The sequence below is a fragment of the Oscarella lobularis genome, chromosome 1 (genome assembly GCF_947507565.1).
Source record: "Oscarella lobularis chromosome 1, ooOscLobu1.1, whole genome shotgun sequence".
In the NCBI taxonomy this organism is placed as follows: domain Eukaryota; kingdom Metazoa; phylum Porifera; class Homoscleromorpha; order Homosclerophorida; family Oscarellidae; genus Oscarella; species Oscarella lobularis.
Window position 1 is genome coordinate 5,072,412 of NC_089175.1, and position 20,095 is coordinate 5,092,506.

Sequence of the window (20,095 nt, forward strand, 5' to 3'; positions counted from 1 at the left end):
CCATACACATTACAGTACCTCAAATTTGACTCCATCTATTGCAGAAACAGGATCGTAAGCGACATTATCATAATTTAATAAGTGTAATTAGAGTATTGCGCAGGTACTCTACTTTTGAGTAACCTTTACCAATGGCAAAGGCTCTCCTCTTTATTCTTTTATTGGAGGTCTCCTTCTTGCAGGCTTTTGATCAGCAAGTTGCTGGTCCAGCTCCAGCGGACTGGGTGGATCCACTTGACGCTGAACGCGAGATGGAAAAATTCATTGCCGCAGCCGGATCGCAGCCGCGTAGCGAAGAGGAGCTATTTGGCCTTTCTGAAGACCCGTGGACTCCGCTACCGGACGCATGGGTCGAGGGAGCAAAGAAAGCTTCTGTCGACTGGCGAACCTGGCCTGGCGGTCGAAACGCAACCACGTCCATCAAAAAACAGTGCGGGGAAGTTGCGGAACGTATGCTCACCTGGAGGCGGCCGAATCGCAACACTTTCTCAAGACAGGACAACTAGTGACTCTGTCAGACCGTCAGCTAGGTGCTATCTTGCCACTACAACACAACGGCTCCGAACTACGACCCGAGTTACGGCGGCAGCCGCGGTATCGACCCCGCCAACGTTTTTCCGTGCATCGACCAGTTCTTTCACGAATGCAGTGGGAAGAATTGCGGAGAAAACGGCGGTAATCCAGCAAATAAACCGATAGAGACGAACTGCACCTATGATACCACGCCGGACTCCAGTGGAAATCCGGCAGGCTGCTGGAAATACTTCGTCCCGTCGAAAGCGATCAAAGGCTGGTCCAATTACACTGCTAATCAGATTCCCAGAGGCAGTCTTTCCTCTGCGGGCGAAGACATGGTCGCTGCTTGGGTACTGCAAAACGGTCCCGTCCAGACGGCAGTCAACTCGTTGCTCGGCACTACTGCCGACGAGCAGAGCTTCGTCACGGCGGACAACTGCGTTCACGGTCACACGAATCACGCTACGAACATCGTGGGCTTTGGCACACATCCTCTCAAGGGTCCGTACTGGATCATACGCAATAGCTGGGGCTCGAACTTCGGCGACGGTGGCTTTGTGAAGCTCGCCCGGGGAGCGCATTGCGCGTCGTGCTGCACCACCGCTCGGTTGCAAATGTACGGAGATCCGTCCGCGTATTGGCCCAAGGCTGGAGAGGCGCCGCCCAAGCCCGCTCCACCTCCGCCCATTGCGCAGTATCCGCCAGGGCCGTGCATGGTGCCGACGAAACCCCTAGATCAGGGTCAAGTGTACGAAATTGGCCTTCAAAACTGCGACTTTGCTCCGCAGTGGAATTTCCCAGCTAATAACACCAACGCAAGCTCTCCGGTGACACTGAAGTGCGATAAGACTATGTGCCTTGCAACGCGTGCTCTCGGTGGAACGATCCCGTCGACGTGCAAGCAGGAGCCGGGTCAATGCTACGGTAATGGCATTTCCGGCGCCTTCTTCAAGTTCCAGACGGCCTACCCAACGGCATGTTGTTACGCGTGTCAGAATTCCGGCGCTCAAAGTGCCAAGCAGCTGGAAAAGCAAGTCGAGGCAGGAGGCTACGCTTCGACGTGCACGGGCTGGACCCACGACGCCGCTAACGAGACTTGCACGCTGCATAACGTGACAGCGACCCTCACGTCGTGCGGCGCAAACATGACTGCCGGTACTCGAGCTCCAGCTTTCGCCGGGAAGCAACAAAATCGAGTGCCGAGTTTTCAAAATCGTAGCTTGGTGCTGGCAAAGTGCGACGGAAGCGCCGATCAGATGTGGACCTATAATACATTCGCAAGCGTATGGGGCGGCGTCGGCGGCGCTCTGGGCCAATCGCAGTCTGGTGACTGTGCCGAGACAACGCTCTGTGATGGGTGGCGCACGTGCGAAGGGAAGCGCATTCAGCCTGCAAAGTGCACTGGTGCTCCAGGCAGTCGGGCGCCCAAACCCCAGATCTTTGCATACGGCTACCAGACTGTTCACTGCCTGCCGGGTATGCCGAGTTGTGGAAGCGGTTGCTGTTTGGTGAAGACCAGCGCTTCCGTGGGAAAGGTTTGGGCCAATGGCGGTTGTTTGGGTGTGTGTGCCTACGAGTAAAGGTAAGGATACATATCTGCTTCTTAGTGCGTACATTCGTTGTTGACCCGTTTGTTTTGCTGATTTCATGTGACAAATAGATGGGCAATTTCTTATAATACCTACGGTACTGTTTTGTCCGGAGAAATTTGTACTCCTGTACAGGCGTCGAGTCGGAGAAAATGACGTCAACAGGGAAACTGCGTCGTTGTTGCTGCCCGGGCCAGTTTCAGGAGTTCCTAATTTGCCATTGCTTCTGAGATTACCGGTGAAATTGACTGTATAGTAGCAGCAAATGATAGCAAATCGTGACGGCACTAGGCGCTTCCATGGCAGGATTATCAATCTCACGACATTTACAGGCAAAGGCGACGAACTATCGAATGGTGGCCGAGCGACACGCATGCTTGATATAATCCGAGATAATTATCTATGTTATCTCTGATATGATCACCTCGTGATTTAAGTCATGTGCTTTAGTTTTGACGTTTGACAGTTCCTATGGCGGATCCTCTATGGATTGCTAAGCTTCGTCCTATTCAAGACAAAGTCGTTCCTCTTATCGGGGGACTACTCAACGGTGTGCTTCTTGATGCGCTTGTGGCGGCGAGCCTTCTTAGCGACGCAGACTACGAGAACGTGCGCGCAAAGAGGAAACAAAGCGACCTTGAAGGAGCAAGAGAGTTGATCAGCCTGCTGAAGAAAAAGCCGTCTCCGACGTTTGACACTTTCTGCGAAACGCTTCGACGCATAGAAGACGGGGGAGTGTCAAGAGACGCCATTCTAAAGGAGCTTCAAGTTCAAACTCAAGTTACTTCCTTCAGTAAGAGTGTAACCTTTCAACTACCCTCTGTTTCTCATCTTTTTTTTATATAGGCGCTCTAGCACGGGATGCTGCTACTAAGGTAAAGATTACGTAAATTTATGTACGGCATTCTAACAAGATATTTATAGCCCGCTGCTGGGGGTGATGGGGGCGATCGAGCAAACGTTGCGCCTCTGTCGCGCAAAAGGAGCAACGTTGAAAGCGGTGAACGTCAAGCTTCTTTCTCTAAGAGGGTACAACCACTATTAATTGTATATAGTAGACGTGTCTTCACTTATATACTGTATTGGTTTAGCAACTTAGCGAGGTTGAACGTACAGGTAAGTGCTTCACTCTATCAAAGTTTGAGCGGTTTGCTGTAGTACCTAATTTACTTTAGACGTTGTTGCTACATGTATGGCGTCCTCCTTCCCTTCGGCGAAAAAAGCGAAATTCGAGAAGCCGCTTGTAAGGCGTGACTATATTCTTGCAAACCGAGGCACGATATCGTGGTTTTCCGCTCTCCTTATTTTGTCGTTGGCAGAGACGGAGTTCCTTGTCCTCTCGTTTTGTGATTGAAAAATTGATCGCAATAATCGAGGGAAGACACGATCCACAGTCCGTGAATGAACTGAAAAGGTTTCTCTCCACGGAAAAAGGTTTTCGATCTGAACAGGTATGAAGTTCGAGAAGACGTTTTTAATTGGTGCACACGATTCCGTTTTATAGTTCTTTCCGTCCTCGTCAGTCCTTCGGTTTGTGGCTGGAAGAGAGTTTGAGTCGGCCGAGGAAGCGGACGAGTGGCTCGGCTATTTGGTTTCGCAGAAAAATAAAAACCTCGACGAGTCATCACGGGTATCAATGCATTTTGAATTGGTAAACGAACTGATGCGTGTATGCAGCACGGACTTTGTCCACTTCACTCTGCGTGCGAGTGGGGAAATATTTTTGGCGTTAGATGGCTTGTCGAGAACGGTGCAAGTGTTAACGCGAAAGACAAAGTATGACTTTGACTTAAGTTCAAATAGGTGCACCAAACTCTTGTTTTAGTCTGAACGTGCGCCGTATCATTATGCCTGTAAAGGTTCCTGCGACGCATTGAAGAAAATTGTCCTTTTAGAAGAATATGGCTACGTTTTGTCGCCTGCCGATCTTGTAACAGATATTTGGCATCAACACTCTTGTGCAATAGTTTAATTACCTTTAATTAATAGGTTTTTGCAGCTGAACGTTCGTTTTCGTCTTCTACGGAAGCTCACGAATTTTTTCATTATTTTGTTATTGAGAAAGGAATGAGCGTAAACGCTACTGACGAGGTACTTGATGTTGTTTTGGTGTGCAAAAAATTTCTTACTCAATGATAGAATGGTGACACTCTTCTGCATTCTTCCTGCTGGTTTTGGAGTGAAATGGCTTCAAGAGCACAATGCTGATCTGAATAGTGCTGACAAAGTCAGGAGATTTCACTTGTGTTACTTTAATTAATTTATTCTATTTCTTCCTTAGTTTGGCAGAACGCCTTTCATGAGAGCGTGTCAAAGCGAAATAGATCGATCATTGAAAGTTCGCTACTTAGATGCAAAAGGAGCAGAGTGCTTAGCAAAAGACAACGTGAGCGTTGACTTTTTACAAATGCAAATCGCCGTCTCTTTTCAATACAGTCTGGGCGGACGGCTTTGTTTTATGCCACCCACCCCTCAGAGTGTGAAGATGATGTAAAAGACGTTCTTCAATATCTTGTCAGTGACAAACACATTGCTATCGAATCTGTTGATGAGGTACTTGTATGATATTTTATTATACTTTTTTAGTGATTTTTACTATTTAGGAGGGACAAACACCTCTATTGCATTCATGTTGTCAAAATCCTCCTTCTTTTGTTGCTATTCACCAACTACTTAAATTAAAAGCTAACGTTTTTGCCAAAAATAAGGCTAGTCAGAACTTTTGTTGTTTTCTCGTCCTCTAGTAGAGTCTTTTAGAAAGGACAAGATGCTTTGCATCTGGCTGCAAAGAATGATAACACAGCGATGTCAATTATTGATCTATTTATCGAGGAAGGTGTTCACGTCAAGTGTGAAGACGAGGTAATGTATTCCTTGGTGAAAATAATTTACATACGCTCTGGAACTGTGCACGGTATCAGATTCTTCACGATTTAATTCCTGCCGACGCCTGGAGTGAAGATTCAACGCTGGACGTGTATCGTGGACAACGATACCAGTGCAATAATCCGCCGATATCATCTCGCCTTCGTCTCTCGTCATTCTCCAATGTTGCTGCTTTTACATGGCAGACGTCAGTTACATGATGTGGAAGGACGGCATCAAATTACTGAAGCTCGTCGACGACAAAACGCTCGAGTGTCTTATCAAAATGGGTGTAAAGAAGGGACATCACTGCATCGACGTTATTCTTCGCTGGTCAAGCAAAGCCGAATGCGAAGTCGAGGCGAAGGAATTCTTAGATGACCTGAAATCGAAGATCACTGAAGCGTGTGTCAGAAAGAGCCCTGGAGTTCGTCTCAACTGGTTCTACTTAGACAGTTCTCATCTCAAACGATTACACCAAGATCCCGCTATTTATTCGTCCGAGGAAGTGAACAACAAAGTGAAAGAGAGGAATTTCAAACACTTCATATTTTCTACTCGACCGGAAAGAGAGAGCCGTTCTTCCATAGAGGACTTGGTGGTTTTGAATCACATAGCAACCTCATAAGCTTGGCTACTTCAGTTGACTTTGTTACTACATGCGAAATAACTCGCGACAACACTGCACGTATATTACTGTTTGAAGTTTTTTATCAAGTCACACACTATTTAGCAAAGCGTTGTATTTATCCACGTGGCACAGTTACAGTACACTTCCTCGCGATGATGCTGTCTTCGACGTTTGCCGCTGCCGCGTTCTTTCTCGCCTCTCTCGTTCCCTCATCCGTCCCCGCTTCGTCGCCCAACTCACCGTAAACAGCGGATCAGCGATTCTTTGAGCCCCCCGCAATCGTCTTGCCGCGTCGCCTAAACAACTGCAGCGCTCTCCGCTTTCTCGCGCTCCATTCGACGTGCGGCGTCGTCGAACCGCCTCGCGTTGCGTGCAACGCGACGACGCCGTCGATCTACACGCATCGAGGCTGCGCATCGCGCGAATTCGATCGTCTCGCCTTTGTCGTCGGACGCCTGTAAGGCGATCGCAATCGAACGCGTGCTCGCGCGCCTAGAAAACAAATCGACGACTCGTCGCGCTCGAACCATAGATATCTATGCTCGAACCGCCGTCGCCGAAGCCGTCGATCCCGTTCAATATTCGCATCAACGTCGCGAAGAACGAGACGTGCTTCTTCGACTTCGACGACGAAGGGGGCGGTACCGTTCGACGCCTTCTACGCTATCGACGCTACGCCGGCCGGCCGGTCCGCTACGCCTGCGATCTCTCAACGAGCGTCGGACTCGTCTACGATCACGGTGGTCCCGCTATCGTTCCCCTAAGGATCTGGCTTTCGTCTCGCCTACTCTGCGACTTTCTGCGCGTCGTTACATGGAGCAAAAAAACGCGAGTCGAATTTTCGCGCTAAAATTGCAGCCGAGCCGCAAGAAGAAGGATCACGGTTTTCTCGTACCCGAGAGCGAAATTCTGATTGACGGTGACCACGCCCATATTTAAAACCTGTGAGCAAACGGCTTTTGTTGACAGACTACACCTGCGTCATTCAGAATATCACGGACGCATGTTCATCACAGCCGAGTCGTTTTATTTCTTTTCGAACATTTTTTGGCTACGAGACTAAAGTGAGAAGCCGTCGACTAAGGAACCTATTACTGCTACGTAGAAATTATTTATTTTTAGTTGGTAATTAGATGCAATGAGGTTACGGCCATTCACAAGGCTGTGAATGGCCAAGACGCGGCGTTGGTGTTTTCCCAACGCTACTGGATACACGCTGGGCGTTAATAGGTTACTTAGATCTTCCGGGTACCGTACCTTACCTAAATTGCTTAAAACATCAATCTCCTTGACCATACTTGGAAGTCGCGTTACTGTTACGTTACATCGGCCTTAGCGACGCACGAGTGGCCTCCTCCATGAGTTCGCCACGTAGCAGTCACTTCGTTTCGTTTGCCATCCTGCTTCTGGCTTCGATTCTACTTGAGACATCTCGAGGAGAAAAAGGTAGACACTTACCCCAAGCGGGGAGGGGGACAAGAGAAGGAAATTCGGGTACATGCATGTAGAGACACGCTCGCATAATTAAAACTAGTCGCTGTTCGTACGTCTTCCACTATCTCCGTTGACAGGATGCTCACGGAGTCATCCGCTCTAATATTATTACGAGTCTTCTCCTGGGTTGTTTTTCTAAGGGTTTTGTATAGAAATCGTCTTACCTTGAGACAAATTTGGACAACCATTAGGCAGGCGTTTTACGGCGAAGGTAATGATCAAGTTGCGCTTTGCGGGAGCAAGATGAATTTGTTATGCAGAAGGGTGGCTGGCATGTAGATGAAACTACAGTGCGATTGCAAGTATTCGGAAAGGAATTGGTTCTAGAGCTTGAGTTGAACACGTAGGATTATTATTTAGCGCAGAAAATGTATACGCGAGTCTAAAATCGACTTTAGAAATTTACTCTCAGAAAACTATGTATCGATATCATTCACGGAAGAAGGAAAGATGATAACGAAGGTTGTTTATAATGAAGTCGTGCAGGAGCCTGCAAGTTCAGAGTCGTTTGTAGAAAGGCATTGACAACTGCTATTATCACGGTCGAGTTTCCGGATTCGCTAACTCCAATGCAGTCATTAGCAGCTGCAGCGGATTAGAGTTAGTTTGCAGAGGAGATTGACATTTGGTTTATTACCGTTTTCTTTTATACAGAGGAGTGTTTTTCTATGGTTCTGACTTGGATACGTATTTCTACATCAATCCGCTCAAGGACGAACTAGATGGCAGTTTCTTGCACTCCATCGAAAGGGCAAGCGACTTGGAGGCGTTTCCTATTACGAATACTTGTGGTGAGTGCGCAATATTTAGTACCGGTATCTGACGTCATGATAAATTGTCTCATTTCGAAGGGAACGAATCCAATCGTACGCATCGTTTTTCAAACCCAATTCGCTCGCCCTTTGCTGAACACGAAATTGCCAAAAGAAGTCAAATGAGGGTACGTCTGTCATAGAAATCTGCCTGTGAGAGACTTCTGTGCGCTCAGATTCCCAGAGACGTCTTCGGAGAGACAAAGTACGTCGAACTGTTACTAGTGAACGACAACCGTCGAGTAAGGAATGCCTACCACTTCGTCTCTCTTCATACGACACGTAATTTTTAGTTCACTGCTTTGGGGAGCGTGGCTGCTGTAGAGTCTCAAACAGTCCAGATTGCTAATATTGCTGATGAAGTACGTCTAAGCAATCCTATATTGCCTCGATCAAAATCTTCGTGTCTATAGAATTATAGACGGCAGCTGAATACGAGAGTCGTTTTAGTCGGAGTAATAACGTGGAACAACGGAGATCAAATTGAAGTCAGCTCTCTCGCCGGTACTACACTTGCGCGATTCGCCGAATATCGTCGAACTGTCTTGTCTCAAACCGTTCCCAACGACGTCGCTCATCTGCTAACGTGAGTGTGCGAACTCTCGTTATTAACTCTTAATCGGCATGCATTCTTGATTCTTAGGCAAGTCGACTTGGCCGGAAGCGTCGGCGTAGCTTACCAAGGCGGAACTTGCACCGCGTTTGGCGCTGCTGGTGTCGTTCAGGTGAGTGACTTCGGTCGTCAGTGTGCCTAACGGCGACGTTTTGGGTGTAGTTCCTCGTGTCTGTTGGAGCGACGGGTTTGACCTTGACCCACGCGTTGGGGCACAACTTGGGAATGTTACACGGCGACTTCCGTAAGTGGAATCGTGAGGAACCGCGTATTTCACACTAGGCTACTTCAAGGTCCTTGTGATATTTGTTTTAATGATACAATTGGGTGCATTATGGCGGCTTCGTTTAAGTGAGCACCAATTTCTCAAAGGTGCTAGTGCATGATAGGATTTTTTTCTACTGCAGTCCGAATCGACCGCCCACTGAATTTTCGTTATGCAGCGAGTTGGACTATTTGAACTATTTAGCAATCGGTCACGGCAGTTGCCTCTTCGACGTTCCTTCCAACGTGAGTTGCAGGCTCAGTGAGCATTACTGCGAATACTCTCTTTCATAGGCATTCAGTCCTCCTGAATGTGGAAATCATTTGGTGGAAGAAGGAGAGGAGTGCGATTGTGGAATTACAGCGGTATCTACTGGACTTCCTGGCGTTTTTTCGTCTACATTATAGGTTGCTTTTTTGTCTCGGTACCTGAGTACCGAGACATAGTTTTCGGGGTCAAAAAATTTTTGTCGTTGCGTACCGGAAAAGTGGTTGGTGGTAAATTGTCGCGACTGCGTCCGTCAGGTGTCCGATACATTGTAGTTGTGCACCTGGGTATTTGTTAGGGTCCTTGTCTTTTAGTTTCGGAGAAATTTGGGTCCTTTCGTGAAACAGGATGTGAGGTCACAGAAGTTGGAATGCTCGTTTGCATCTAATTACCAGGCTTCTTGATGTGGGGGGTGGATACGTTTCCGCCTTCTCAGAGAAGTTTGGAATGCTGCGGTCAGAACGGATGGTGTCATGTTTTCGGTACACCCGTTGTAAAAATGCGCTTACCTTTCGGTTTTTTCAAGGTCGTGCCGATGTGCGTTTGCGGCGTTCGGTTTGTTGTTCCGGAGCTTGGGCAAAGTGATGAAAACTGACGTAAGAAATATGTACCGGTAAGGGATATGTGCCCGTGTCTGTGGGGCTTGGTTAGGTACTGATCGCTCTTCATTATTTAATTCTATGCGCGAGGGGCCTGGGAGATGGCGTTGTGCCCGTCGCTGCAGCAGTTGAAGCGACGCTAAGGAGCTCAGCATTGTGACTCGCTGAAATGAGCGATGTGAATGAGGTGCGTGCGGTATTTTGTCTAGACGTGGTAGGGAGGCGTGACGGTATCAATTTTCCATTTCTCGTGGGAGCGTGGTGAGTCGCCTAAATGCTCACCATGGTACCAGTCAAAATAAGCGAAACGCCTCTCTACCGTAGTCAAAATACCACGCACCTCATTTGCCGCTCATTCAGAGTCAGCTAGTCACGCTTGCTGTACTGCTCATCATAGCCTCTGCTGCTGCAGAAATGAACGCGCCGGCATCGCCGCCCATGATAGAATTTTTGAAGTACCTGGCCAAGCCCTCGACAGACACAAATATCTCTGCCATATACATTCTTTCCGTTGCTGCCACTTCGCCCATGCCCTAGGAAGAATTAACCCAATGCCGCAAACGATAAGCGCATATATCGGCACAGAAAAGAACTGAAAGGTATACTTCCAAACTTCTGTGACATTTTCGAAAGAGCGAGCCCTGCCCTAACGATCACCGAGGACACAACAGGCACGGCTTCCCCTAGCTGTCGCTCACCCGAGCGCAAAAGCTAGCTGACCAAACGCGAAAGAGCTAGGGCAGTGCTAGCGACAGGTTGACAAACGGAGTTTAGTGGGGTCCCAGGTCCCTGAAGGAAGTCGATCAAGGGGAACGCATAGCCTAGGTGTGAAGGTTGGAGGGCAGGCGACCACTCCTGGACCCGAATTTTCCAGCATTTCGGTTTTTATCACCGGCGACGTCGATTTGTTCGTTTCGGCAGCAGTTCAAGCTAAACGCTAAGGAGAAGAGTAGTGTACAGCATTCTTGCTGAGCTGTGAATGACGAGTGTCTTTTGACTGCGGTAGGGAGGCGTGATAGACGGGTACCATGGTGAGGGGAGTGTTCTCAGTCTCACACGAGAATGAGACGGCGATTACGATTACACCAGATAGGACGACCACTACCGCCGCCTAAACACTCACCACCATACCAGTCTAATTAACAGCGCCTCCCCTGCCGCCCCCTGCTGCCGCTCTTGGACCATTTTCAAAATTGTCTTGGACCATTTTAAAAATTGTCTTGGACGATTTTTGAAATTGTCTTAGACAATTTTTAAAGTCTTGGACGGTTTTTAAAATTGTCTTTGACCATTTTAAAAATTGTCTTGGACGGTTTTTGAAATTGTCTTGAACCTTTTTCAAATTTGTTTTGGACGATGTATCCGGCAGTAATTATTGCAAGCTACGGGCTGTCATAACGTTATAGTAGTATGGGTCAGCGATAGGCCATGCCGACCCATGTGGGCAGAACCCTGGTTTTAGTGGGCCCCTCAAAGGGATACCCGTTTGTTTCCGGAGGGCGGGGTTGTAAAAAGGTTGGCGGCAGGGGCGGCAGGGGAGGCGCTGTTAATTAGACTGGTATGGTGGTGAGTGTTTAGGCGGCGGTAGTGGTCGTCCGATCTGGTGTAATCGTAATCGCCGTCTGCGAGGACTACGGGAAGCAGACGGCACGCGCCGCCTCATTTCTCGTGTGAGACTGAGAACACGCCTCCCTACCGCAGTCAAGAGACACTCCTCATTCACAGCTCAGAATGCTGTACACTAATCTTCTCCTTGACGTTTACTCTGAACTGCTGCCGAAACGAGCAAATCGACGTCGCCGGTGATAAAAATGCTGGAAAAATTCGTCAAAAAAGTTTTAAAAATGGTCCAAGACAATTTTAAAAATCGTTTTTAGACATTTTTAAAATATTCAAGGCAATTTTAAATATCGTCCAAGACCGTTTCGAAAATCGTCAAGACAATTTTTAAAATTCTTCAAAGCAATTTTAAGCATCGTCCAAGGCAAGATTTTAAAATTGCCTAGGACCATTTTGAAATTATCTTTGACGATTTTTAAAATTGTCCCGGACTTTTTTAAAATTGCGTATTTTATCTATCCTTCCATACCTTCTTCCCACACTAAAAATATTCTCGGCAGAGCCCTGTAAAACTCCTGCTCTAAAAACCCACAACATACGGTCTTGCGTTTGTAACAGTAAAATGAAATGCAAAGGCGTGATCAATCTGTATGATTGAGGAAGAGAAGAATACTTGATCATCGATGATAATATTCATCATCATCGCCATCAAGTACCCTTCTCTTTTTTCCTTCACGTTGCACTCTGCTTTGTATTTTACTGTTACACCTGCAATTTTATGCAAGACAAACCGAGACATTTTTCCAAACAAAAACTTGTTTATAAATGCTTAGGAATGCGGTGCTTTAAGCAAATGCTGCAACAGCTCTACTTGCTTGCTGCAGCCCGGATCCCAGTGTGCGAACGGACTTTGCTGCAATACTAGCGAGTGCTCGGTGAGTCCAGAGACTGTCACCGATCGCACAATCTTGCTTACTGTTTTTTGTTAGTTTTTACCTGAAGGAGTTCCATGTCGGGAAGGGGCGACACTGTGCGACTTGACGGAATATTGCTCGGGCGATAACGGAGAGGTATAGACTTCGTTTGCATGGCTTACTATCAACTCTGGAGTGCTTTCAGTGCCCGGCAAACCTTCACCTGCAGGACGGGACGGCGTGCTTTGATTACGTTGAAGTTAGCAGCAATAGACCAAGGTTTTGCTTTTCTCACTCTCTTTCGCCTATAACAGTGCCAGTCTAACGGGACGGCGTGCTTTGATCGCGTTGAAGTTAGCAGCAATAGACCAAGGTTTTGCTTTTCTCATTGTCTTTTAGTCAAAATGCTACGACGGAGGGTGCAACAGCCGCCTAAAACAGTGCCGGTCTATTTGGGGATCTGGTGAATTGTAACGTCACCTTTTCACTGAGTGACTGACGGGATCTTTTTAATTAAACAGACGCAATTGTCTGTTATGCTCTTAACGTCGGAGGAGACCAATTCGGATTTTGCGCACGAACTAATGGTACCTTTTTTGCGTGCGAAGCCAAGTACAAACTTTGTAATACATGTATGAGAGCATCTTCTGTTAATTAATCTCTACAGAGATCAGCAATGCGGGCTCCTCTTTTGCTCAAGAGGATCCACCGATCCAATACTTCGGCAAGAAGCTAACACAGTGTCTATTTCCTCAAGCACTGGTTGTCGGTAGGAAAGGGATTTTCTAGTTCTGAGCATAGATAAATTGAAATTAGGGGAGCCTACACGGCTGATGGAGACGAAGAGACGCCTGTAGTAGGAATGGTTAACAACGGAATTACTTGCGGCCCAGAAGAGGTGCAATCCTTTGCGTGTGTATTGTACAGTTTGTCTAGATGTGCTGTCACAAATTTGATAACTGACGCCAGCATTATTAATTTCAGATTTGTCTCAATCAACAGTGCATGCATCTGAGTACAATAGTAAAGCCTTGCCCGGTCGGAGAAAATCGCCAAATTTGCTCGGGAAACGGGGTGTGCAACAGTAACAACGAGTGCTCGTGCAGCGAAGGATACTTTCCTCCCAACTGCACAGTCGCGCCGACGACTGCGTTAACTGCTGCTCCTACAACTGAGGCAGTGACGACAGCTTTACCAACGACCGCCTCAGTGCCGACGACGACAGAGCCTACGATTACTGCTTTGCCGGCTACGACTCCGTCAGTATCTGCAGCCGCTCTGACGACTGTGACGACAGCTGCTCTTTCAACGACGACTGGAAAATTAACGACATCCACTACAAAAGCTGTGCTTTCTGCAAAGCCTGCAACCACTGCTTCACCAAAAACTACTCTGCTACCGACTATGGAAAAGCCTGCGACCACTGCGCCTACCACAAAGACTGCAACTACTAAATCGCCAACGACAGCTACTACAGAGCCAGTAACGACATCTGAACAAACGACTGCTGTGTCAACAACCGTAGAGCCTACCAATGAAACAAAAGGTAATCTTCGTTCATGAAATTTATTTGTTTGTATGCTTATTTATTTATTTATTTATTTATTTATTTATTTATTTATTTATTTATTTATTTATTTATTTTCTTTGTGCCTAGAAGGTGGTGGCATGACTTTTGCTCTGGCTATTGGACTTCCGGCTATTGCTCTATTGCTGATTTTTGTGATAACTGTCATTTGCTTGCGAAGAAGACGACAAACGGTAAATATTGCAAAAGGAAAGGGCGATGATCCAAAGTACTATTCCCCTAAACAAAAGTGGCAAATGGCTGACATGGATGAAACAATAACCACGCAAATGAGACTCGAAACGCTGTCTAGCAAAACGGCCGAAAATCCAGCTTATTCTAGCGTTGATCCAGTGCACAAAACGGCCACAGCTTATTCCAGCGTTGTTGCAGTCGATCCAGTGCACGAAGCGGCTGAAAATCCAGCTTATTCTAGCGTTGTTGCAGTCGATCCAATATACGCTACTGTTTTAGAAAATGAGAGCCGCTAGGCTGAACGTAGACTGTGATGGGGAAAAGTCGCCGTACAGTGAAAATGAAAATCCAGCATGCGGGCCTCCTTGATCGAAATTATGACAAAGGTGCATGCTTAGGGGCCCATGCTTATTAGTCTCTTCTTCTATCTATGGTCATACTGTACTTTGTGTTGTATTTATCCCCAGACACACATAACACGTGATACGTAAGATGTCCGGATATCAGGTCTGATATTCTGTCTTCGACGTTCGCCGCTGCTTTCTTTCTCGCCTCTCTCTTTCGTCCCCGTCTCGTCGCCGTAAACAGTGGATCAACGATTTCTTTGAGCACTAAACAACTGCAGCGCTCTCCGCTTTCTCGCGCTCCAGTCGACGTGCGGCGTCGTCGAACCGCCTCGCGTCGCGTGCAACGCGATGACGCCGTCGATCTACACGCACCGACGCGAATTCGATCGTCTCGCCTTTGTCGTCGAATCGGACGCCGGTAAGACGATCGCTATCGAACGCGTGCTCGTGCGCGTCGAGAAAACAAATCGACGACTTGTCGCGCTCGAACCGCCGTCGCCGAAGCCGTCGATCCCGTTCAATATTCGCATCAAGACTTCGACGACGAAGAGGGCGGTACCGGTTCGACGCCTTCTACGCTATCGACGCTACGCCTGCGATCCCTGCCTGCGATCTCTCAACGAGCGTCGGACTCGTCTACGATCACGGATCCCGCTATCTTCCCCTAAGCATCTCCTCTTACATCTATGCCCTAAGGATCTGGCTCTCGTCTCGCCTACTCTACGACTTTCTACGCGTCGTTACGCCGCCGTCGAGAGGCGAAACGACACTGGAACTCAATTCGACGGCATCGTTGACTCTAAACGTGAATCAACGATCGACTACGCCGATTCTTTTGACCGAATTGTCGACGAGCGTCGACGACGATGCGATCGTGTTCCGACGAAGCGAGGCGCCTTTTTACGGCTGATTGGTTCATGACTTGGGTCAAAGCACCCCTAATTATTTCTGGTATGGGGACAGCATCGTGCTTTCACTGTAGGAAGATTCTCTCCCGTTGGTCGATTCGTCGTTCCAAGAAAAGGAAGGACTCGCTGTTCCACAAGTTTCTGAGGCTTTCGGCGCCTGAAAGACATCCGAAACGAGTTGCCTTTTCCGATTTTCGAAAACTACGGCCATGACCCAGGTACGGTTTGGGCACTTTGGGGGCCCCATCCTACTTCCCACCTGAAAATCGGGATGTGAGGGCTTGCCGCTACTATACCGGCGAGCAAAAGCTCCAAGAACTTAGCATTGAGTGATTGATTGTAAGTATAGGCAGCCGATGGGGCTCTTTTTGCCCAAGCTCACTCGCTGCTGATCAGCAAAATGACGACGCCCGTTGACGCTGTGAATCGATTGATAACGAAGAATTCCACCCCGACGATCGATTGAGAAACTTTCTCTCCACCGATCTAGCAGGTTCTATTCTAACCGCTTTGTTATTTTCCTGGTATTTTCTCGTCCAGGCGAACATTCTATTGGGACTAAACGCCCTTCACTACGTAGCAAGAAAGCTGTTCAAGACGGCGGAGGAAGCGCACGAGTGGCTCGACTACAACATCAACGATGTCTGTACACACGTCGGATACGAGAAAAATTGATAGCTAACAGGTTCAGGTCGGCTCCTGGCGTCCTATTCACTTCGCGTGCAAGTGGGGAAATGCGTTTGGCTTGCAGTGGCTACTACGTCATGGTGCGGAGGTCAATTTTGAAACTCGGGCACGTCTCGCAGTCTCATTGTTACGCTAAAAATTATTTGTAAATTTTTTAGGGTAGATACACGCCGTATTTGTATGCATGTCATGATGCGCCAGTTCCGTCAATAGATTTTGGCTGTGATTTGAAGAGAGTTCAGCAGCAGCAACAGCTATGGTGCTACCCCACAGTCAATAATTTAATTGACGTCTGGCTGGATGGTCTCGCGCTTCTCTAAAGAACGGTCGCCCTAAAGACGCACTAGTGGCCTCTTTATGAGTTCGCCACGTACTTCGTTTCGTTTGCGATCCTGCTTCTGGCTTCGATTCTATTTGAGACATCTCGAGGAGAAAAAGGTAGACCACTCAGACTTACCCCAAGCGGGGAGGATGCTTAGTATACGGAGTCATCCGCTCTAACTTCAAAGGTGAGAAACAATGAGCGATCTCCGGACGATCGATCTATGGGCAAGTGACAACTGGATGTGAAGTTGCTCAGCACTTGCGGTGATTTGTCCTGCGCAAGCGATTAATTATTAATTAATTGATTAATGAATCCCGCTCTTTAGATAATTTGTCGCCGCGACGAGGCGCCTCCGAGTCTGGAACGTCTTTTAAAAGCCCATTATGCGATTTGCTTTAGAAAGGGCGTCCACAAAAAGGGAGGGAGCAGAAGCGGGGGGCGGCGGCTATTTAACGAAATGCGGTATATACAGCACTCAACACTCAGCACCGCGACACTTCACTCGTCATAGTCTGGTGTCTCCTCAGCAAACATTTCTTTCATTCTGTAGGTGCATAATCCGAAAAGAATTGCTCACGCCAAGCTTCCGATTTGCGTTCATTTGCAGCAGAAACCGAAGAACAAAAATCAAGTGGATTCTCAATGAAATTATATAACGTTACCAAACGCTACTTCAGTTTTGTTTCTCAAGGTAAGAAGCGTGCACGATTGGGCTCGATACCGGCTATACGTAGGCCTTAGCAGGAAGTGTACCGTGTATTTACTCTAATAAACGCCGTCCTCTAATAAACGACGCACTATATGAACAACTTTGATTTAGAACGCAAGATTTTGAGTTTCATCTTCTGGACTGCCTTTTTGAAGATCGTCGGATCCTCAGCAGCGCCAGCACCTCAGCCTCCAAGTGGCTTGATCGTCACAGCGCTGTGTGACAGCTGCTCTCCAGCTCAGCTTCGTGTGCAGTGGGAAGCCCTTCCAAAATCTGATGGCATAACTGCATATGAGATAAACTACAGCGGAGAAGAGTTTGATACCGATTTGCGTTCTGCTAACGCGAGCGGAAACGTCAACTTTACTGCTCTTGTACACTTGGAAGAATTTGTCGTTTATGACGTCCGAATTCGTGCCTATTCTCAAGGTGGTCCGAGCCCTTTCTCTCCATATCGGTCTGCAAGAACTTACGCAGGTTAAATTTGTTCTATTTACTGTTCAGTTATAAGGCACAATTTAATTAATTAGCTCCCAGCCGTAAACCCACCGTTGTCTCTATCGAAAACGTAAATGTGACGTCCTGTCAAACGAGCTGCGTTAGAGTCACTTGGTCCAATCCAGCTCAACAGGATGTTAATGGACTGTACTACGCGACTCAAATTCTTTGGCGCGCCGTAAATCCATCGTACATTACCTGTTTTGGCGACGACGGAGTTACTTTTGCAACGGTACGAAATGAAACGGACACGGCAGCTACTATATGCATCTTGAAAAGGTTTTATGCAGATAGACATATACTTTTTCATAGCTATTGGCATTACTCTTTTTTTGTTCGTCTGCTGACTAAAGACTTGCCTGTGCCTTCAACGCCGGAAGTCGTTTATGGAAAAACTGTCTACGGCGACAGGGACGACGGAACGATTTTAACTTCCGAAAACAGTAAGGTTCTTATTTACATACCTTACATTTTAGCTAAGCGTACCACAGCATATCTTCAGTGAGTTCGTGTGACAGCGAATGCCCATCTAAAATTTAGAATTTCTGCCGTTTTTATTATGGTCGGACTCGTTTAGATGAGGAGTTGTTATCTACAAACGTGTATAGCCTTTGCTCAGTGTAACCTGTGATCAGTGTAAACGATGCCTTCTTTTTTTAATTTTAGAGCCGAGCGGAGCTCCTCAAAATGTAACCGTTTCGGCAGTACCAGGACGAAAAGAGCTTTTTGTGAAGTGGAGAGAACTGCGGTGCTTTGAAACCAACGGTAAACTAAACAGGTATGTCGTTTACTTCACCGCAAACAACAGCACTGTGAAGTCATTAGACGTATCTCCCGAGTCTACGGTGTGTGCAAATTCTTGCAAAAGCTTAGATACGCGATAATAGTGCACTCTTATTCAGAGTGTTACTCTATCATACCTTGAGTCATTTACGCAGTACTCAGTGTGGGTGCAGGCTTTCACTGGTCGAGGAGGCGGTCCTTTTACCTCAGTTGTTCAGGCTATGACTTCCAGAGGTAAAACCATATAAAATTTGGTGGCTAAAACGTAGAAAAGCTTTGTTCCCTTTCTATAAAAGTAGTGTGTGGGTGTTTCTCTGCGGGTTCTGTCAATCAAACTTGTAGCGATGTAACGGGGCAGTGTCCATGCAGAAAAGGCGTCGAAGGACGAAATTGCGACATCTGCACACTATCTGGGAAACGCTTCTCTGACATCAGCGAATGCTTCGGTCAGTGCAACCCTTACTGCCTATTGCGCTCAATTTATACCTCGTCGACTGCTTCGCCAGGTACAACGCCGTCAGTAACTACAGCCGCGCCGACGACTGCGACGGCTTCAGCTCGTTCAGCAAAACCCGGTTTGGTAACGACAGCTGTGCAAACGACTGCCATGCCAGCAACCGTAGAGCCTACGAAGAAAGAGCCAGCGACTGTTCCCAACGAGCCAGATATCGTTGTCGATGCCAAAAATTCCACATGGATAAGAGTAAAATGGTCTGTAATTCCTAATGGTGTTTTGACCAGCGTCGAAGCAAGCATTTCGTCCGGAAAGGAAGTCGTCAAAAACACAAGCAACGTCACGGGTGTATTTGAGTTCGGTGGTCTTGTACCGTACCGTATCTACACCATACGAGTACGCGCTTATTCCGACGTGGGAGCAAGTGGAATTGGCCTGACGAATGTCTCAACGTGCGAAGCAGGTTTTGAAAGAATTTATTACGTGTCAACCTGTACATGTATTTATTTTAATCGTTTAGCTCCTTTGACAGCGCCTATGATTCACAGGTGTCAACCTCTCCGGACAGACAGCTCTGACGATGAGCGAAGAGAAATTCGACTAAACTTTTCAGGCATTCGTACACGAGCGGAATGGCCAGACGTCGAGACAGCCGCCAGGCATTGAGTGTCTATGCTTAGGTGAATATTTTTAGCAAGCGTTGTTGGTACTGTATGTTATTCAGAGCGCAAAGATCGAGACGTCACGGTGCTTCTTCGACTTCGTTGGAGGACGACATGACGAAATTTGCGAGGAGAGCAGCCGCGCGTAGATTGACGGCGTCGATCGTCGCGATCTGCAAGCAACGGTGGTCCTAGCTGCTATATCGTTTCTATTCGCTAGAAGGCTCTTGAGTCATTTTTGAGACGAGTGACGCGCTTATCATGACAATAGAGACTAAAACGTACAACTCGAGTTCGGGGCGCGCATCACGTAATCACGGCTGGATATTCTTCAATGATAATGCGAGACACGGTTGACCAGCCGTTATGTACGCTTGCCCTGGGGTAGTTGTGGCATGCTCCGACGCGAACAGCGACATCCACTGGCCCAGCTGGCAGGTTGTCGCAAATGCCTACGATTTCACGATGACGACCTGTACTCAGCGAATTGATTTTCGTCTCATCGCCGTGCACGATTCCTTCGATAGTGTCGGGGGAAGTGCATTCGTTTCCATTGAAAGTGATGTACCATTTCGCGCAGCACACTGACGAATAGCAATCTCCATCCATAGTGGCAGCGTACGTCACTTTGAGCGCCGAGTTACTGGATTTCTTTGTTATAGAACACGACTATTGTTTCACAGAAATTTCTAAAATATTCTCTTTTTCTAGAATCGAATTCTTTAATACCCCAATAGCTCCAAATGACCGGGCTGTGTATTTCTTCCAAGCGCATTGGTTCCAGTTCTATAGCACATTATTAGCATTAGTAGCATGGCCTACTGTTTCAACTTGG

At 47.4% G+C, this 20,095-nt stretch overlaps 3 protein-coding genes and 1 long non-coding RNA gene across 16 annotated transcripts; 3 read left to right on the forward strand and 1 right to left on the reverse strand.

Annotated features, from left to right (window-relative positions):
• Nucleotides 1-152: 152 nt before the first annotated feature.
• Nucleotides 153-5,733, forward strand: LOC136190511 (ankyrin repeat domain-containing protein 1-like). 3 transcript variants are annotated; one of them, XM_065978708.1, is made up of 17 exons: nucleotides 153-2,343; nucleotides 2,397-2,898; nucleotides 2,952-2,980; nucleotides 3,030-3,134; nucleotides 3,197-3,221; nucleotides 3,281-3,348; nucleotides 3,425-3,556; nucleotides 3,610-3,735; nucleotides 3,783-3,881; nucleotides 3,931-4,035; nucleotides 4,095-4,196; nucleotides 4,245-4,332; nucleotides 4,387-4,491; nucleotides 4,542-4,658; nucleotides 4,709-4,813; nucleotides 4,863-4,967; nucleotides 5,027-5,733. In XM_065978708.1, the coding sequence occupies exons 2-12, from the start codon at nucleotides 2,577-2,579 to the stop codon at nucleotides 4,311-4,313; spliced, it is 1,182 nt and encodes a 393-aa protein (XP_065834780.1). In that variant the 5' UTR covers nucleotides 153-2,343; nucleotides 2,397-2,576; the 3' UTR covers nucleotides 4,314-4,332; nucleotides 4,387-4,491; nucleotides 4,542-4,658; nucleotides 4,709-4,813; nucleotides 4,863-4,967; nucleotides 5,027-5,733. The 3 variants fall into 3 exon arrangements, with proteins under 3 accessions (XP_065834780.1, XP_065834769.1, XP_065834789.1); XM_065978717.1 differs by lacking the exon at nucleotides 153-2,343 and having other exon boundaries at nucleotides 2,359-2,898; XM_065978697.1 differs by lacking the exons at nucleotides 2,952-2,980; nucleotides 3,030-3,134; nucleotides 3,197-3,221; ... (10 more) ...; nucleotides 4,863-4,967; nucleotides 5,027-5,733 and having other exon boundaries at nucleotides 156-2,098; nucleotides 2,177-2,343; nucleotides 2,397-2,569.
• Nucleotides 5,734-6,960: 1,227 nt separating this feature from the next.
• On the forward strand, nucleotides 6,961-14,285 carry LOC136190401 (zinc metalloproteinase-disintegrin-like 8). Its single transcript, XM_065978545.1, has 25 exons — nucleotides 6,961-7,047; nucleotides 7,248-7,306; nucleotides 7,356-7,438; nucleotides 7,494-7,557; nucleotides 7,610-7,695; nucleotides 7,750-7,886; nucleotides 7,947-8,035; nucleotides 8,084-8,149; nucleotides 8,201-8,269; nucleotides 8,321-8,493; nucleotides 8,551-8,632; nucleotides 8,683-8,764; nucleotides 8,814-8,871; nucleotides 8,928-9,030; nucleotides 9,079-9,150; nucleotides 12,045-12,146; nucleotides 12,201-12,281; nucleotides 12,331-12,384; nucleotides 12,440-12,478; nucleotides 12,525-12,588; nucleotides 12,647-12,737; nucleotides 12,793-12,894; nucleotides 12,942-13,023; nucleotides 13,110-13,671; nucleotides 13,783-14,285. Exons 4-25 carry the CDS (start codon nucleotides 7,546-7,548, stop codon nucleotides 14,181-14,183), a joined length of 2,607 nt encoding a protein of 868 aa, XP_065834617.1. The 5' UTR covers nucleotides 6,961-7,047; nucleotides 7,248-7,306; nucleotides 7,356-7,438; nucleotides 7,494-7,545; the 3' UTR covers nucleotides 14,184-14,285.
• On the reverse strand, nucleotides 9,262-10,626 carry LOC136190412 (uncharacterized). Its single transcript, XR_010670547.1, has 4 exons — nucleotides 9,708-10,626; nucleotides 9,562-9,643; nucleotides 9,445-9,502; nucleotides 9,262-9,385 (listed from the first exon to the last, which is right to left on the reverse strand). It is a non-coding gene; the product is annotated as an uncharacterized lncRNA (long non-coding RNA).
• Nucleotides 14,286-14,380: 95 nt separating the features above from the next.
• On the forward strand, nucleotides 14,381-19,552 carry LOC136188912 (protein sidekick-2-like). 11 transcript variants are annotated; one of them, XM_065976761.1, is made up of 16 exons: nucleotides 14,381-15,635; nucleotides 15,683-15,784; nucleotides 15,834-15,935; nucleotides 15,988-16,267; nucleotides 16,339-16,417; nucleotides 16,480-16,700; nucleotides 16,762-16,845; nucleotides 16,975-17,340; nucleotides 17,394-17,640; nucleotides 17,674-17,804; nucleotides 18,028-18,206; nucleotides 18,264-18,378; nucleotides 18,441-18,590; nucleotides 18,651-19,061; nucleotides 19,119-19,278; nucleotides 19,323-19,552. In XM_065976761.1, the coding sequence occupies exons 6-15, from the start codon at nucleotides 16,538-16,540 to the stop codon at nucleotides 19,262-19,264; spliced, it is 1,992 nt and encodes a 663-aa protein (XP_065832833.1). In that variant the 5' UTR covers nucleotides 14,381-15,635; nucleotides 15,683-15,784; nucleotides 15,834-15,935; nucleotides 15,988-16,267; nucleotides 16,339-16,417; nucleotides 16,480-16,537; the 3' UTR covers nucleotides 19,265-19,278; nucleotides 19,323-19,552. The 11 variants fall into 11 exon arrangements, with proteins under 11 accessions (XP_065832833.1, XP_065832802.1, XP_065832826.1 ...); XM_065976730.1 differs by having other exon boundaries at nucleotides 15,683-15,935; XM_065976754.1 differs by having other exon boundaries at nucleotides 15,834-16,267.
• Nucleotides 19,553-20,095: the final 543 nt, after the last annotated feature.